At 36.7% G+C, this 18977-nt stretch overlaps 1 protein-coding gene across 1 annotated transcript; it reads right to left on the reverse strand.

The window, feature by feature from the left end:
* Positions 1-1512: 1512 nt before the first annotated feature.
* Positions 1513-17718, reverse strand: LOC145814020 (putative E3 ubiquitin-protein ligase LIN-1). The gene is made up of 9 exons (XM_082910516.1): positions 17531-17718; positions 14916-16699; positions 12464-12736; positions 12353-12380; positions 11616-12255; positions 11272-11416; positions 4419-4679; positions 3191-3500; positions 1513-2176 (listed from the first exon to the last, which is right to left on the reverse strand). The coding sequence occupies exons 2-9, from the start codon at positions 16656-16658 to the stop codon at positions 2058-2060; spliced, it is 3519 nt and encodes a 1172-aa protein (XP_082766642.1). The 5' UTR covers positions 16659-16699; positions 17531-17718; the 3' UTR covers positions 1513-2057.
* Between the last annotated feature and the right edge of the window lie 1259 nt (positions 17719-18977).

Raw genomic sequence — 18977 nt, forward strand, 5'->3', positions numbered from 1 at the left:
CTTTTCTTTTTTTTTATCTCTCTGCTTGTGTTCTTAGCTTGTGAGATTGAATAAATCATCTAAATATCATGGTGTTGTATGCAGGTAAGGCTAGTGTTTAACTCAATGACCGTTAAAACCGTTACATATCATAAATAACGAACTAACAAAAAAATAGCAGGAAAAGGAGATAATCATTAATCTTGCGCATTAATATCTTGAAACTACAAAATGTTTTTGTACTTTTTGTATGATGCATGCCCCTCAATTTACAGCTTCAAATATCGTTATACTCAGTTGGGACTGTTATTATCATAACAGAAATAACAGACACGACATGCCGACAAATTTATAGCTTTTTGATGTATGTAGTAAAGGTCAGATCTAAAATACCATTATGAATAGCTAGATTCAACGATTCAGGCTAAAGCAAAATGCGCCAATGAAAACAACAGAGGGATAACGGTGATTGGATTATAGTTCTCTGACTTCTATTTAACATCATTATGCTTTACGCTTTACTCTCTTATGCATTCAATGAGATATCTCTAAGTACATTTGTGCTTGATACGTTTAAGACTGTCACCATATTTTGTTAATAACAGCAACAGATCTATTGGTGCTTCCTCAATAATTTCCTAGGTAAATGTCAACATTATTCCAAAATCAACTAGATTTAAATCAAAACATAGATATTAGCAAGATATGAGACGACAAATAAGCAAAGTTCAAAGGTGCTAGTATTTTATACATGCGATGCAGGCTTACCAACATTACCAAAAAAAAGACCATTAAAGTAAAACCCAGCATATGGTTAACCTAGAAAAGATTTTTCTGAACACTAAACACATGTAGCGCATTCTTACATTAAAACTTTTAGAGCTGTCCATGAGACAGATTTGGTGTTATCCTTTTTCTGATTTGATCTTTAATTCTAGCTTGAAACAATATTGAAAATGCCTCTATTCAAGTTCTTCAAAGGCACAAAATTCTGACAATTTTTGGATATCATAGTTTTAGTTGGGCTTGTACTGAATCTAAATTTCATGGGGTTGATTGTGATCTTGGCCTATCCAAAGCTGAAAAGCATTTCTAAAGTAGTCAGTCTGTTACAGCTTTTTAAAGATATGTAGAATTATTTGAGAAGCAGAAGCAAATTTCACAAGAAACAGTGACCCTACCTTTGTCTTTTGTTGACTAAATATAGATTTACATGCTTCATTGTCTTAATATTTGTAAATTGTAATATTCTTCTATCGATTGGCAAAAAAAAAAAAAAAAATTACAATATGAACCATCAAAATTTGCCTTATTTGCACCTTAGAAATATAATTTGCTAATAGCAGCTCCACTGAAAGTCTGAAGGAACAAATATGATTTTTTTAGTATATCACAGAACAAGAATTTTCAATACCAAAGAGGCTTCTTCATGGCATCCAAAACTACTATATCCTAGGAAGCATTTCTTACAGCTATTGAAATCTCAAGGTCAGTTCATGTAAATAAACTAACTCAAATCAATTCTTCAAAATATGTATGGGTAAAAAAGCAATGCAGTTAAATTTCCATTGATACCATCAAAAAGTAAATGGATCGTGCTTCCAAAAAAAATCACTAACCATAGCCCAAGTGACAAACTGTGTCGTACACATCACTACACCACAACTCAAGAACACAAAATAAAGTGACACTACATGAAACAAATTTCAATAGTAAAAATTGGAAAGGTATACACAACTATCTCTTGAGTCACTAACAACCATAAGCCTTTTTATGTAAGCCATCAATGTCCCAAAAACTCCAAGCCAGATGATTGCACAGAAAATGGAAAGAGATGAACTCCCTAGGATACTTTTCAGATCTCCTTACATTCGAACGATATTCCCGATCCAAGCTTTGTAATGCCGACATTATTGATCACCTTTACACCACAAATTTAGCAAGTCTTCTGGATATTTGACAATACAGTTCCAGAAGGAAAAAATAAACGACACCAAATTTCACTGAAATGGACGGCAGAGATATTGTTAAGAATCCTCAAGGAGGTCAACAGTTTCCAATATGCTTTCAATTTCAAATTATGAATCTCCTCCGGAAATGGTAGCATAAAGCTCTTTTGCTGTCCAGGTTACTTCTGCAAGGCTTCTCAGAGGAACCGCAAGTTCCTCTGCAATTGTCATCAACAGGACCCTGCATTCTGAAATCGACAGAAAATAAAATAGCTTAAGCAATTAAATTCAAACTTTTAATATTAGTATTTTTCATGCAAGTTTTGCACAACTAAATTATATATTTCAAGAAGATTGTCATCCCTGACAAGTAGTCTGACCCACTTATAAGATCTACATTGTTGTAAACTAGATGTCAAATTTTGTAGAGCTAGCTGAATTTTTGAAGCATATTAAAACTTAACTTGTAATGTGAAATGCTATAGCGTTTGAGAACCCACAACATGGTTTATGCGCAGTTTGTTCCGGTCCGCATTTTCTGGTATTTGGTGCTATGAAAAACGTTTTTTGTGGTCAATTTTAAAGCAAGTTTATTTAGACAGAAAATGTTTTCCGTTTTTGAAGGGTGAAAAATGCTTCCCAAACCAACGTCTTACCAGTACCACCGCCACCATTACCTCCAACACCCCACCACCACTCTACTGCCACTGCCACCGCCACTGCCACCCCCACCTTCACTCCTCTACCACCACCACTCCTCTACCGCCACTACCATCACCGCCACCTCCACCCCCACTACCACCACGTCTACCTCCCACCTCAACACTAATACAAACACTAGCACATTACAGGGAAATTTTTTATTTTTTTATTTTTATTTTTTTTGTAGAAAATGTTTTTCGTTGGAAAATGTTTTCTGCCAAAACAAACAGAGCATCAGACACTGGTATTAATATCCAAATGTTCCAAGAGCCCCACTTAAAGTATAGGGAGAACCAGCTGAAGCTAAAACGAACTTTATATATGTAGAAGGATGCCAGCAAAGATTGATCTTTCAAAACCCCGCAAAATGGCTGATAGACTATTACTATATAAATAAAGGAATTAAAATATGAATAGCCATTTATCTCAGCAGATATCCTAAGAATATACTTTATTATGCAACATGAATAATAGCCCAAATATTACACAATTACATAGACGGAATTTTATTTCCATTTTGATGCAATTAACAAAAATGTTTGTCAAAAAAAGTTGCGAACCTGGAATTTTGCTGAAATTAAGCAGACACATAGAAGCAAGAATCTTGTGCTCAACCAGGTCACCATTTTCCAGTCTTTCTTTCAGCTGAGAGATGAGAGCTGAGAAGGCAGGAAGCTGGAACTCTGCATCAGATAATGAAGCAAGTGCAGAGCTTAACCATGCCACTGTGGTTAGACACACCCTCACCAAATCCAAGCTTCCAGAACCTAAACACTTGGAAATACTCTCCAAAAATGATTTCTTCCCGTCACCAATAAGTGATGCTGACAAAATCCTCAACCAGTCTTCCCTTTCCTCCTCTTCATCATCCTATATCCAGTTGTCAAATCTTCAGAAAAATACTTCCATGGTTTCACCATACAGAAACAGAAAACATACACACACACAAAAAAAAAAAAAACCTATTGATATTGCACGTGTGAAAATTGCATTGCAATGAGGACTTTGTTTCACATGAAATCTAATTTTGCAACCTATTCACTAAGATGAGACTGAAAGTAAAGAGGAGTCAAATGGAGTCCAAATTCTCAAGCCTTGCATTGAGTTACAAAGTTAGAAAGCACTTTGTAAAACTCAAACTTCAATACTGAAATCTTCTGCAAATTATATTTTCTTTGATAATTCAAGGGCATCAGCAAGCTAACAGAAGAGTGCATCACATCAGAATAGATGAACTACTTATTTGAACTGTTTGTAATGTGCAATCTCATCTGTTGCAGCCCTTTTTGTATCACATTTCTCTCTTGGTAACTTTTCATGTTCCATTCAAAATATATCAATAACTTGAAAAAGGTGACAGATTTGGCTAGGTGGTAAAGAAGCACTTACTGGATTTTTGCAGGAAAAAAAGGGGTCAAATCAGGAGGTCAACTACTGCTATTATGTCGTAACTACACACAACACAACAATTCTGGTTTTTTGGTTCCATATATTTGCAACAAGCATCCTTCCAACTGCCCACACTAAGCACTCAAGATGAATGCAGGAAAGTAGTTGCCAAAAGAAATCAAATTCAAATGCAAACTCCATATTTTGTAATCAGAATACTTTCCATTGTATATAATGGCAAAAAAGTGTGATTAAAAATGCTAATGGAGTAGTTGCAGACATACTATGAATGTACAACAGAAATCAGGACACCTGTCAGTAACATTTAGAAGCTCAAGTCTCTGTAAGTGTGTTTGGAGAGAGAGAGAGAGAGAGAGAGAGATGAAGAATAAAACATACTGATGGAATAATTTCATCAACTAATACACCATCTTCTTCATTTTCAAGAGAATTCGGATCAGAACCAACAAGAAATCCAGTTTGCTTTAAGATCCAATCCTCTATCATTATCTTCCCAGAGGAAGAGAAACGACCTCCCAAGATTAGGAGCGCTCTACAACACTTTGCTCTGATCTTCTCATTGTATAAGCTGCCATCCAAAGCCACAGTAATGGCATCAACCGCCTCCTCCCTATATATGCTGTATTTCCGAGGTTCAACCTGCAATACAAGGTTGTCTCAGCAAACTTGTATTTGATTATAAGGATTTGCAACAAACAAAAACTTATAATTTTCCATAAAAATGAGTACCAAAAATCTAATATGTTAGTTTTTAAATGTTGTCCCATATCTTCAACATATTGAACAAGACAAGTACAATCACTTGTTCCATTTGACAACTGCATGAAGTCCACAAGATATACAAGTAAAGAGACATAAATGACAGATTTCTTAGTGATGCCCATCACTAAATTCATGACTCAAATATAGTTTTAAGCATGCCAACAATGTCACCCAACCCTGCTACATTATATCTTGAAAAAATAAAAGTAGAAATAGAAAATAATTTTAAAATGAAATAATACATATTTCTTCAAATATTTAAGTCTTGTGCAATTACCTTTTTGGTGGGGTTAGGTTACATCATATTATGATCATGGATAAACATTCCGAAGTACAATATTGTAATGTCAACTTATCATTGTCCAAAAATGATAAAATAAATAAACTCACACCATCGAAACCCTTTTCTACTATCACATATTATCGGGAATTTTAATTAACTCATATCTGCATTTTCATTTCTTGGCACACGGCCAAAGGTGGAAATTTTCACCAAACTCATGCTGCATTAAATCTTTCTAGCCTTTTCTTTTTCTTTTGGTTGAGGTTCTCAACAGCTAATTAGTGTAGGTTGGTTTTAAGTTGAGCGATCACAAACCATTCTAATTGTTATTGGTTAGTCTACAACCACCAAGCTTTCTTTCCTCGCTCATCTTAAACCTGTTCCAAAAATGGGGAAAAAAATTCTAACCAATTTAGGAAACATGAAAAAAAACACCAAAACCAGAACTTGCTTACTCATCGACGCTCCACCCCCCTTGCGCATACAGCCCTGATGTGTGATGATTTCCTTCTGTTAATGACATTGTAGATGGTAAGAATTTCCGCATAAGCTGCCATCAATCCAATAAAAGCAACCTCGGAAGGAGCTTTAATCTTCCAAAATACCCCTTGCATCTTCCAGCTTTGCATATAATATATACAGTATAGATGTGTGATGATTTTTCTCTTCTTAATAAGATTATAGATGGTAAGAATCATCCCATCAACTGCCACCAATCCAAGAACAGAAACCTTGGAAGGATTTATAGTCTTCAAAATACCCTTCCATGGGAACAACACTTCCTAGGTGGTAATAATGTTCCTATAATATGATATGGCGTGACAGTTCTTTCCAAACTATGGCTACTCCCCTTGGTTGGCAACTTATATAGGATTAGTAGTGAGGTTTATGGAAACTATATTTAGGATATTTGTAAATACTGGATACTTACAAAAATAAAAAAATAAATTCAATTGTGAAGTTAAAAGCCTACAATCCAAAACTCCGATCTATCAACATTCAAAAGAGATAGAAATACAACTCAAGTTGAACATACAACAAAGCATGAATTCAATTGGTATTCAGCAAGTCAATGCTTTCAAATGGCAAGATATTCCAGCAATCAGTCCAAGGCAAATCATATAGAGGAGGCTGTAAGTTTCTGAAGAGTATTGTATATTCAAATTGTGTATTGATTACATCAAGACCTTAGTTTATATACCCCTAACGCCTAAACCAAACAAGGAAATACAACCATGAAAGGAAATACAACCATACTACCTAATATATACACAATCATGCCTAATATTATATACACAATCATGCCTAATATAGACGAGTATATTCTCACACCCCCACTCAAACTCAAGGTGTTTTAGCCGAAAACACAGAGAGTTTGTCAAGAAGAAACCAAAAACGAGAAGTGGTGTGAGTTTTGGTGAAGAAGTCAGCAAGTTGTCGAGCCGAAGGGACAAAAGGAAGTGAGATAGAGCTAGACTGTAGGTGCTGACGGACGAAGTGACAATCAATCTCAATGTGCTTTGTTCGTTCATGGAAAACAGTGTTATGGGCAATCTGAATAGCACTTCGGTTGTCACAGTAGAGAGAGGTCAGAAAGGACTAAGGAATGCCCAAGTCAGAGAGGAGACAACCTCAGCAGTAGCATGAGCTATAGCACCGTACTCAGCTTCGGCAGTAGAACGGGTAACAACAATTTGTTTCTTGTTTTTCCAAGAAATCAAGAAATCACCAAGAAACAAACAGAAACCAGAAGTGGACTTACAATCAGTAACATCACTAACCCAATCAGCATTAGCATAAGTCACCAAATCCAAGGAAGAAGTAGAAGACAACAACAAGCGTTGGAAGATAGTATCGTGAAGATAGTGAAGAATCCGAACCAAAACAGCCCAATACGGAGAGCAAAGAGCAAAAACGAGCTGGCTAACCACATAAACAACATAGACAAGATCAGGGTGAGTAACGGTCAGATAGACTGAGCAGCCCACGAGCTCACGATACAAAGTCGGATTATCCAGTGGGATTGGTAGTGTTAAGCTTCACATTAAGTTCAATGAGGGTATCAGAAGTCTTAGTGTCAGCAAGACTAGCACGATGAATAACCTCATTGGCATACTTGGCCTGAAACAGAAAGTAGCTTTTGGGAGAAGAAGCAACCTCAACACCAAGAAAATACCGCAATGGTCCCAGATCTTTCATTTCAAAAGTGCGTAAGAGATGTTGCTTGACCTCAGACATAGCAGAAGCTTCAAAGCCAGTAATGATCATATCACCCACATACAGTAATAAGGAAACAAAACCAGCAAAGGTGTGAAGGAGAAACAAAGCAGAGTCTTGGTCACATGAATAAAACCCAAGCTCAGTAACAGCGGTCTGAAAACTATCATACCAAGTACGAGGAGATTGCTTCAAACTATACAGAGCACGCCGAAAACGACAAACAAGACCAGAGGAATGAATGAGGAAGACCAAGGGGAGGATGCATGTAAACCTCCTCAGTGAGATGGACATCAAGAAAAGCATTCTTAACATCCATCTGATAAAGAGGCCAATGACGAACAACAGCAATAGAGATCAAAGTACGAGCAGTAGTCATCTTGGCAACAGGGGCAAAGGTTTCTTCATAATCAATGCCATACTCCTGTAAGAAACCTTTGGCAACCAAGTGAGCTTTATAGCACTCAAGAGAACCATCAGAGTAAGTTTTGACTTTGTAAACCCATTTGCAACCAACCAGATTCTTACCAGCAAGTAAAGGAACTAACTCTCAAGTACTAGTTTTCTGCAAAGCAGACAACTCATTCTCCATAGCTTAAATCCAAAAAGGATCCTGACAGGCCTCATTGTAAGACTGAGGTTCTGAAAAAGAATGAATAGCAAACAAAAAAGTACGATAAGAAGCAGAAAAATATGTATTAGACCAACCCAACCTGTTTGGAGGATGACGCTCTCGAGTAGGATATCGGTGTGTAGCAAGATCGGAGTCTTCAGAAATAGAAGAGGCAGCAACCTGGGTAGACAACTGGTGGAGGGGGAGCCTTGCGACGAGAATAGAATAATAACAGAGGAGGAGAAGTAGCCAAAGGGGAAGACGGAACAAGTTTAGAATGAACAGTGGAGATATACTCATCAGACGGGACCTCAGAAAGAAATGGGTCAATGAGAACCAAATCCGCTTTTGAAACTGGAGCAATGAGAGAGGGAAGCTGAAAGTAAGACAGATGTTCCAAGAAGGCAACATGATAGGAGACATAAAGTTGGCGGGAAATAGGGTCGTAACAACGATAGCCCTTTTGAGTAAGACTGTAACCCAAAAAGACATACAGGACAGAACGGGCACTAAGTTTTGTCCTATCTTCCCAAGGAAGAAGGACGAAGCATGCAGACCCAAAAACACGAAGGAGAGAGTAATTGGAAAGTTGGAAAAACAGAGCCTCATAAGGAGAACGACCAGAGAGTACGGGGGTAGGCATACAGTTAAGAATAAAAGCAGCTATAAGAACTATTTCCCCCCAAAAGGGAGCTGGAACAGAGGCAGAAAGAATGAGAGGTCTAACTATCTCGAAGAGATAACGATGTTTACGCTCATCACGACCATTTTGGGTGGGTGTATCAGTACAGGAAGTTTGATGAATGGTACACAAAGTGGCCAGATACTCACAGAACTCAATTTTAAAATACTCTTCAACTAAGTCAGACCGTAACAATTGAATGGTAGCCCTAAACTGTGTAGTGATCATAGACTGAAATGTACAGTATATTTGGTAGAAGTCAAATTTATGAGTCATAAGATCAACCCAAGTATAGCGAGTACAATCATCAACAAAGATACATAGTAGGCGGAACCCCTTTTAGTGAGAACAGAAGAGGGTCCCCAGACATTAGCATGCACAAGAAAATGGAGAAACAGAAATAGAAGTACTTTTATTAAATGGTAAAGTTGACATTTTGGCAAGTTTACGCCCCCGACATTCATCAATTTGACTAGGAGAAACTTTACCCAACACTCCGGACTGAGCTAAAGACTGTAAGCGGTCTACAGACAAATGACCTAGGCGAGAATGCCATAAATAAAACTGATTCAATTGAGAATCTAATTGAAATGAGGAAAGTGTAACTGGAGAGGTGGGTAAAGGGAGATGCAAACTTTCTACCACATAGGTCTCCAACTCTACGACCGGTCCCAATCTGCTTCTTGGACATCCGATTTTGCACACAACAAACAGAAAAAGAAAAGATCACATCAAAGCCAAAAGCATCAAATTGACTGATAGATAATAAACTTACAAATAGCTGAGAGGCATAAAGAACAGAGGGAATAGTAACAGCAAACATAGTAGAGGGTAACACAGACCCAATAGATAGAACCGACATACCAGACCCATGAGTAGCATTAATAGTAATAGGAGCGGGTGGGGGAATACAGTTTTGAAGTAAGGACAGGTAAGGAGTCATATAATGAGTGGCACCAGAATCAAAAAGCCAGACAGAAACAAGGATACCTAAAGAAGACCCAAGAAACCTGAATGAAAAGAGTAAGAGCGAAGGTAGATGGGAATGGCTAAGAGGTGGACAAGATATGCTGAAGTTGAGCAAGCTGAGCACTCAAGGAAGCCAAGTCAGGATCTGAAGTCAGAGCAGATGCAGTATAAGCAGTAGAAGGCCGAAAGGTACTTGGAGCAGGATTGCGGAGCTATGTCTGAGGTGGCTGGGATTGAGCAGGCTGAAGTCCCTTCTTGGGACAGTTGTACTTCCAATGACTCCTTTGGTGGCAGAAAGCACACTCATCTGGACCTAATGGCCCCTTTTTGAGCTTTGCAGCGGCATGAAGCTGATGAGGAGAAAGGGTTGATAACAAAGAAGGCTTAGCAGGAGCCAAGAAGACAAAGGGGGGTAGAATCTGACCGGCCGTCTTAAGATGGGTTTCCTCGGAGAGGAGGTCACGAACAATAGCATCCATAGAAGGAAAAGGAGACCAATGAAGGATGTCACTACAGATAGCCTCATACTGATGGGAAAGAGCCGTTAAGAACTACACTAAACGACTCTGCTCCCGAAACTCAACATAAGTGTCTAGTATCTTGAGACTAGGTGGTTCCATGAGAGCTAATTGATCCTATAGACCTGTCATCTCAATATAGAAATCCTGAATAGTATGACCCCGCTGACGAGCACTATGAATAGTTGTTTCCAACTCATACCGCTTGGCAAAGTTAGACTGCTGATAAACACCCAGTAAATAATCTCACACCTCCTTGGCAGTACTGTATTTAGAAAACATCGTTCCAATACAGTCATCTACAAAATTATGAAACCAGGTCAGAACTTGGGCATTATCACAATCCCAAGTATCACAGGAAGTCAGATATCCTTCCACCTTTGGATCCAATGGACGAGGAACAAAACCAAAAACAGAATCCCATTTTTTCTGGCCAAGAAGAAAGTTTTTCATAACATTGGCCTAATAAGCATAATTGTCACGAGTGAGTTTGCCCTTGATGGCTTGGTTTTCAGTGTTCGACATTATAATAAAACAAGGTTTATAGAATTAATGGGTCAAAATTAGTCAAAATTATAATACTCAGAAGGTGCTGTGCTGGGGTCAAATAGTAACAAACCTAAACTAAAGTTTTAAGTGTACTAACCCAAACCAACCAGAAATCCTACGAGCAGAGAGAGCCCAATCGGAGAAGACCAGAGGTGTTGACTGCAGAACCAGAGAGAGAGCACAGTCGGGAAAGAGAAGGCGACCCCAGAACCAGAGAAGGCGACTCCAGAGAGAGAGCACAGTCGGGTCGCGACCACGGCTGCGATTTCAGATTGAGGTCGTCTGATGACCACGAACCAAAGACTGAACCAAAATAAAATGGTTGATTCGAACTCAGATGAGGACTAGGGTTTCGAATCCGGCTCCGATACCATTTAAGTTTCTGAAGAGTATTGTATATTCAAATTGTGTACTAATTACATCAAGACCTTAGTTTATGTAACCCTAACGCCTAAACCAAACAAGGAAATACAACCATACTACCTAATATATACACAATCATGCCTAATATTATATATACAATCATGCCTAATATAGACAAGTATATTCTCACAGAGGCAAACAGAGACACCAGAATCATAGTTTAATTAACACTTCTGTTCACTATCAGCAAAAGAATTTTCACTTGAGGAGCATACCAGAAGATCTAAGTGTAAAAGCAGAACAGCAACCAAGGGTCTTTGCTCAGGCAGAGAGCTCTGGAGATAAACGAGTAAAACATGCATTGTATCCAGCATTCCCTCATTCTGAAAGCCACTAAAAAAAAAATTAACGTCTTTCCTCCTGAAATGAGAAACAGTAGCACCAATTTATGGTTAGAACAATCAATCCATAGCAATAACACTGCAAAACATGCATAATATGGAAATTACTGAAATAAGCGTATCTCACTCGTGCGGAATGATGTAGTACATAGGCAAAGGATGGCTCTACGGCATGCTACTGATAATTGATGCACAACAAAGAAAAAGCAAAATAATACCTGTCCAGGCATATTAGTTCTGTCAGCAGCAACACTGCATTTTCTCTTGATTTAACCTGCTTGCTGTGGATTAGCTCAAGAAGACATGGTTTCTTAATGTTCCTAGCTATGTAATTTCTGCAGCCATTGTCTGCTTCTATACAAGAGGAAAATAATGCAGCCACGGTTGTCTTCTCCGTCAAGTTTCCAGAATCAAACCTTCGAACTAGAAACTGCAGGCCTCCTAGAGACATAAGCAGCTTGGCATTTGTTATTCTTTCCTCTTTACTAAAAGAAGTTAGAAGGTGCTGTAATATGAAGGCAGCTCTTTCAGCCTCAAGTTTAGGTCTGTGTTCTCCTTCTTGTTGAGAGGCAAAGGCCAACAGATGCCTGCAACGTACTGATTTCCAACTATCAATAACTCGCTTCAAAATGAAGTTGGTATGTGGCACAGAATGACTTTCCAGTGTTTTCTCTGTCACTGGACATGTTCTATATCCCTGGTTAAACCATTCTGTGATAGCTGCTCGCTCGAAGGTCTGGCCAGTCTCCAAGGTCACAGGGTCTTCAAATAAAAGTCCAGTGAGAGGGCATATAAAATCCCGGGGTATGCTTGAGCAAGAGGATTCTTCATCAATGTTTTCAAAATTACCATTTAACTCTACAGGGAGGAAAGCATGCAGACACTAAGGTGCACTGTTATAAATAAAAATAAAAACTGGAAAGAAAAAGTAAAGGGTAGTGCCCCTCTCATATACCTTCATCGGAGGACATTGTTTTGATTGACTGCATTTCAAAAAGTAAAACAAGATTAGAAGAAACCAATAATAGTAAATCACATAAAAATTGAATAGTCAACAACTCTGTACATTTGCAAAAGAATCAATATTCTCCGTCTGTGACAAAAAAGTGGAATCCGTGAGGTCAAGAGGTCCCTCAGTGTGTTGCAGATCAAAAACAGCCTTGGCTAGTCTTTTGAGTGTGAGCTCATTTTCTTCTGTATGTGGATGTCCATGTAATATGTGGGTGATTTCTGGATTTTCTGGATATGGTGAAGAGTTACCAAAGTTGTCATTTGCATCACCTTCACCAAGAGCACTATCACTATGCAATCTCCACGCCTCAGCTATTACTCCATCTTCCTACAGAGATCATGGAAATTCCTTAAGAGCATGATCCATCACATAATATAAACGGTAAATTACACTAATAGTTCTTATAGCTTGCTTTATGTGTCATTTTGGTCCATGCAGTTTTAATCAACTCGATTTTGATCTAAAATTTTGAAACTTGTATCATTTTGATCTAATTGAAAACGGAAGTTAAAAAATTGAACGGAAATTTTGCACGTGAAAGACACACCCATTGTTTTAAAGGGTAAAATTGTCAACTCATTCATATTCTATCAAACCCTTTGAGTTTACTCGGTAACTCAAGATGAACTCACTTAACTATCAAAACACACGTGCACAGAGAGAGAGAGAGAGAGAGAGAGAGAGAGGGACCAATGACTGCTCAATCACTCTCTTTGTGTCTCTCATTTGAGGTTCTTGTAACGATCATGGGATATTGATGATTTCATCTGCTAAAGACAAGACTGGATGAAGAATTTTTTTTTATCAAAAAGATTAATTGTGATTAGAGGGAATAGTTCATTTATGGTTTCTCTCATCTTCTCCATCTCTGTTCATGTTCCTTTTCCTTTGTTTTAACATGGAGATTTGTACATCCAAGGTTTCAAAATTTGGGAATGTGGATAGATCTAAACTTTGTGTGTTAATTTTGTGTAGTGATTTTATGTAGGGGTTGGAAATTGGATTTTGTGCTTAATATTTTTATTTTTCATTATGATGATCTGTGGATCTACAATGGTGGATGCTGGGATTGGTTTGGTATTGGTTGGGTGGTGGAAGGAGGTGGAGTGGTGGCTCAGTGGCTCTATTTGTAAGTGAGGAAGGAGAGAGAGTAAAATATCTATTTTGCCCTGGGAAATCAATCACATGTTATTTAATGCAAATTTTCCGTTCAATTTCTTAATTTTCGATTTAAATTGGACTAAAATGACATAAATCAATTCATTTCTCTATTTTTTTACACGCTTTTTCAAAAATAAAAAATAAAAAAAAAGCTAGCTTTTAACCTACTCCCTATGAAGCACGGATACTTCAAAAAGGGTGACGTATCTGTATCGGATACTTATCGGATACCGATACTCCTCGGGTACTCGCGGATACGTATCGGATACTTTTTAAAAGTATCGGATACTTCTTAATTAATTTTGAAGTATCGGATACTTAATTTTGAAGTATCGGATACTCGAAGTTACATATTACTTATAATATTTTGTTTAGTTCTTTGATAAGAGGAATATAGTGAGAGTTAAAGTAATAGAATTTGTCAAATTGATGTATCCTTGTTGTCTCTCTCACTTCTCTCTCGTTTTCTCACTCTCTCACGTTTCTTCTCTCTGCTCTCATTCTTTTTTTGATGTTGGCATGTAAGGATGATGTTTAATTTGTATTTGCTTTTGCTTTTGCTTTTAGTTTTGGATGTTTTATGAATGTTTGAGCACTTTTAGGTTAATAGGAATCCCTCTCTTTATTTATTAATTTACTTTAAGTTTTATTTTCATGCATATTACATTATTAAAATTATAAATTTTTTTTTTTTTACGAATGTATCCCCGCTATACCCGTATCATACTTTTTCAAGTTTTGACGTATCGCCATATCTACATCCCCATATCACCATATCTGTATCCGTATCTGTGCTTCCTAGGCTATCATTGATGACTTAAAAAAGTATATTTGCTAAAATTTTTATTTAAGAATAGTTTTTTGGTTTTAGCTAAGGTTTTGTGATATTCACTGATGAAGGGGAACAAGTTGAAGCTATTGACCTTGAAGACTCTTAGTTTTATAGGAATCTTTCTTCTTTTATCAAGTTGTCTTTTGCTTTAGGTTTTATTTTTATGCATACGGCATTACTAAAAATTGTTAAAATAATATTTTTTACGAACGTATCTCCGCCGTATCCGTATCCTAGTTTTTCAAATTTTGTCGTATCGCCGTATCCGTATCGTATCGTATCCGTATCCCGTATCCGTATCCGTGCTTCCTAGCCTACTCCCAAAACAACCAAACTTCAAAATCTATGATCAAAATCGAGTCAATTAAAACTATAAGGACGAAGATGACAGAGAGGGTAAACTATAGGGACTACTGTCGTAAAATGACACAGATAATTGCTAGAATGGCAATTAACAGTGGTAACAATGCAGCAAAAGGCACAAAGAATTAAAATTTAGAGAAAACAACTCACAGGATGGAATGCATTATCTCGTTCAATAACTTGATCCATATGCTTAACCTTTCCAGAAGACCATGTCAATGCTTGTTTGTCTTCAATAGCAGAACCATCAGAGCTTCTTATACTAGTAGTGTCGAAGTTTTCTGACCCTTTATAATGTTCCACAACTTCATTAGCTCCTGGTTTGTTTGATTGGCCAAAAACAGCTTCATATAATCTTTTACTGACCATGGGCTGAGGTGAAAAGGGACCAGTAGGACTTCCTACATCCAGAGAGTGGCCAAACCAACGTTCCTGGTGAACTTCCTGAACAGAGTGGCTCTGTAGATATTCCTTCTGAATTCCTCGAACAGATATGGAAGGGATGTGGATGGAGGGAATGGAAGGAGCTTCAACACCCTCTGTGAGCCAATCCTTGTAATAAAATGCAAACTGGTACGTTCCAGAATCCATAATTTCATTATACACTTTTTCAAGAAGCTTCAGTTTCCTTGACTTGACTGGTGTATCTGCTAGAGAATCAGCTTCCTGAATGTACCACGCCTTCAAATGGGAAAGATGCGGAAGAAACAGATAGTCCCACAACTCAGGCAACAACATCATTCTAGCCTGAAACGGCGAATCACAAAAAACTTGCAGAAGATGCTTTACTGCAATCCTGTCTTTCTTCTGTAATTTATATATCACACTGAGGTAGAGATGAGCACAAGCTGACAACTTAGAATTGGGAATCCCAGATGTGAAACCATCTTTCAAATCATCTGAGTTGAAAACTGTTATCACACCAAGCTGCAGTGAAGCTTTTTTCAACTCTTTTGCACTTGCACGCTCCTCAGCAGCTCTTTCTACTGTTTCTATGGCTTGTTCAAGATTGGATAGGACTTTGCTCTCAGTCATAAGGCCTTCTTCTAATTCAACAGAATTAAGCGAAGCAAAACAATTGTGATGGAGTGCTGTACGGAAATCCTTATCTTTGAGAAAGTGTTTGATATACCCACTCAAGATAGATATCAAGGCTCGGACCGCAGCTTCATCAAGAGCAGGTTCAACAACATTCTGCCCAATCTCAGCTTGCCTTTGACGCCTGCTGTCATCAATGCTTTTGCTGTTTTGTGAACTATTAGATCGACTGTATGAGTTCTCAGGTTTTTTCAAGCTTTTCCTATAATTATCACTATAACTCATACGCCCAAGCACATGGTTTTTAGATTTGTTCCCGCACCCCTTATCTACCTCTATATCCTTCCCTGACCTGCTTTTGGGCCTCTCCCTTTCCCCAACGCCACCAGAATATTTACTTTTACTTCTCCCAGGGCTATACATTTCGTTTGAATATGTATCTTTATAACCCTTACCATCTTCCACGCCAATCTCAACAATCTCACTACCTTGAAAGTCTTTTGATGAATCAAAACTAATTCTGTTAAAATCATTTGAAACTCTTTCAAATTTCTCTCTAGTTTCTTTTTTCAATCCTTTATCTGATTTCTCTCTTGTTATAAGATTATCCCTTGGTCTTCGTCCCTTTAGTCTATCACTTGTTGGTAATTCATCTCTCAAACCATACCGAGGTAAATCAGACTTTGCCCTCTCGGTCTTTTTGACACGTGATGAAGAGCTTGATTTATCTTGGTATCGATTTGAGTAATGTGGCATACTTGCCGCTTCTGATCTGAAGGAAGTTCTCGCCGACATTTTCGACCTCCTCCCTGTGAACCCTTCCTCAGCAAGAAGCTCCTCTAATGACATTGCCATTTACAGTATGACTAATATCTTTCTCAGCACCGCAACTTGTTCTGGCAAAATAAAACCAGATTTTATTACCTTTCTATGCTAATATTTCCAGTGGAGTTCATTTCCACAACACATCATGGAAATCACAAAATTTGCAAAGAATCCTATGCTCAAAAGTAATCAAAGAGCCTTGATGGGAAAATTGAATCAGTAATTTTGGTTCAAACTTTTCAGCTACTGTGTCTATCTTAGTAGTTATTTACAACTTTTCAGCTAGTTATTTAGATCATCTTGAAAAGGAAAATAAAAAATAAAAAATCAGGAACAAAACATTCTAACTGAATAGTTAATTACAAAAGTTCTGTTCTTTGAATTTTGGTCAAAACTATAACTGAAATGAAACAAATATGAAGCAAACTTAAAATCAATACCACTTTTTCTACTTTTTTGTACAAAACCTTCAATAAATAAAAAATAAAAAAAAATCCACCACCAAACGATCCAAAAAATATCAAATTTAGAAGCTTAATGTACATATGCACAGATATACTTACATATGTGTGTGTAACATCTTACCATGCTTATATATATGCCAATAAAACCTTCTGTGTCTTTTCTTTTCTTTTTCATTTCTTTTTTTGGCTATGCTACTGAACCCCTTTACAATCTTACATAAAATTCACAGAAAATTTAATCCGCCACCTCAGAAATAAAAAGCGTTTAATCAAATAGCTAGTCTGAAATCAACTATCCATATCCAAATAAACAAATACATACCTACAAGCATGTATACAAAGAATTAAAGAATTTTTTAATTCACTTGTGAGATAGCTAATAATCAAAGACAAGCTCTGTATATATATATAATTGATAAAGGTATATAGAGTTTATACCTGTGAGATTGTTCGTCAAGAAAACAAGCATAATCTAGAATGGTATCTTTCCTTGAGTAAACAGGGAAGAGAAGAATTTCAAGGCAAAGAAAGAGCAGAGTGATCTTAGACGAAAGATATGAAATCTTGGGAGGAGGACACGATAAAAAATGAATGATGGTGGTTGAAGAAAACCCATTGATTGGGCTGTGTGTTGCTATTAAGGAATGAAAGAATGAATGAATACAAAAGAAAAAACAAAAAATAAAAAGAGAGAAACAGACAGACAGACAACAAGAGAAACGGAAAGAGAAGCGATGAAGATGGAGGAATGTAACAAATGGGGAACAAGGGAAAGAGAAACAAATGGAAGATGACAAACGAGAAAGGCTAAAATAAACACACAAATTGTTTATGTTGTTGTTTTGTTTGGCAAAACTTATTAGTGTGTTTTTTTTGTTTGCAGGCCTCTCTCTGTATATAGATATAGATAGGTTAGGCATGCATTTCTTAGTCAATGTTCAAACTGTTTTCAAAACTGCCGCCTTCCTCTCCCCTCCACTTCCAGAATAAACAACAACAACAACAACAGCAGCAGCAGCAGCAGTCTCTCTAACAACTATTACCAAAAATTATTCCACCATTTTACCATTTCAACTCTCTCCCCCGTCACTCATGTCTCTACAATTTTCACTCCAAAATAATTTATCATTTTTAATTTGGGTGAAATACTAATAAATTTTAAATAGTGTTCTTATGAATTATTTGGTTCTCATTTTTTTTTATGGACCCAAAAGTTCAATTGTAGTGTGAATTATATAAAGGGTCAAGTATAAATACGTGTGTGCTATGTATTGAGAGATAAATATGAGTTTTCTTATAATGTTGAAATTACTAAACGTAATACTTCAAAAAAACTCCTTCGTATATTTTTCTTAAGAGTAACACTCTAATGTAATACTTAAAAAACATAACACTCTAATGTAATACATTAAAAAATTTCTTAGTGTATTTTTCTCAAGTGTAATAACGTAACATTTTAAAAAAATTCTTTACTGTACTTTTCTCAAACGTAACACTCTAATCAATATAATACACAAAAACTTTTTGTATATTTTTCTCAAACGTAACATTTTAATGTAACATATTTTAAAAAAATTAGTGTATTTTTTTAAACGTAATAATATAACACTTTAATGTAACGAATCAAAAAATTGAAACGTATTTTTTTAAACGTAATAATATAACACTTTAAAGAAAGGTAGATTTCAATACTCAACAATCAACATTTCAACTACTAATCCCTTCAAAAAAAATATCTTTCACACCTCACATTCTCATTCACATCCCAAAAATGAATCAAAAAATTGAAAAAATAAATTACAAAATAACATTTACTTAAACTCAAATGACACAAAATCAAATAAATATAATTTTTCAAAGCAAAAAAGACTAATTAGTTCATAAA

This window comes from Camellia sinensis, unplaced genomic scaffold (assembly GCF_055761805.1).
Source record: "Camellia sinensis isolate YWXY unplaced genomic scaffold, ASM5576180v1 Unanchor1, whole genome shotgun sequence".
Taxonomy (NCBI): Eukaryota; Viridiplantae; Streptophyta; class Magnoliopsida; order Ericales; family Theaceae; genus Camellia; species Camellia sinensis.

What these genes read in the sequence shown, in the direction of transcription:
- LOC145814020 (XM_082910516.1), bottom strand. Translation starts at nt 16,658, where the DNA reads ATGGCAATGTCATTAGAGGAGCTTCTTGCTGAGGAAGGGTTCACAGGG. An exon ending in TTTTACACTTAGATCTTCTG is followed by an intron (nt 4,680 to 11,271) that starts GTATGCTCCTCA and finishes CTTGTATTGCAG; the next exon opens with GTTGAACCTCGGAAATACAG. An exon ending in TAATTTCAGCAAAATTCCAG is followed by an intron (nt 2,177 to 3,190) that starts GTTCGCAACTTT and finishes TGTCGATTTCAG; the next exon opens with AATGCAGGGTCCTGTTGATG.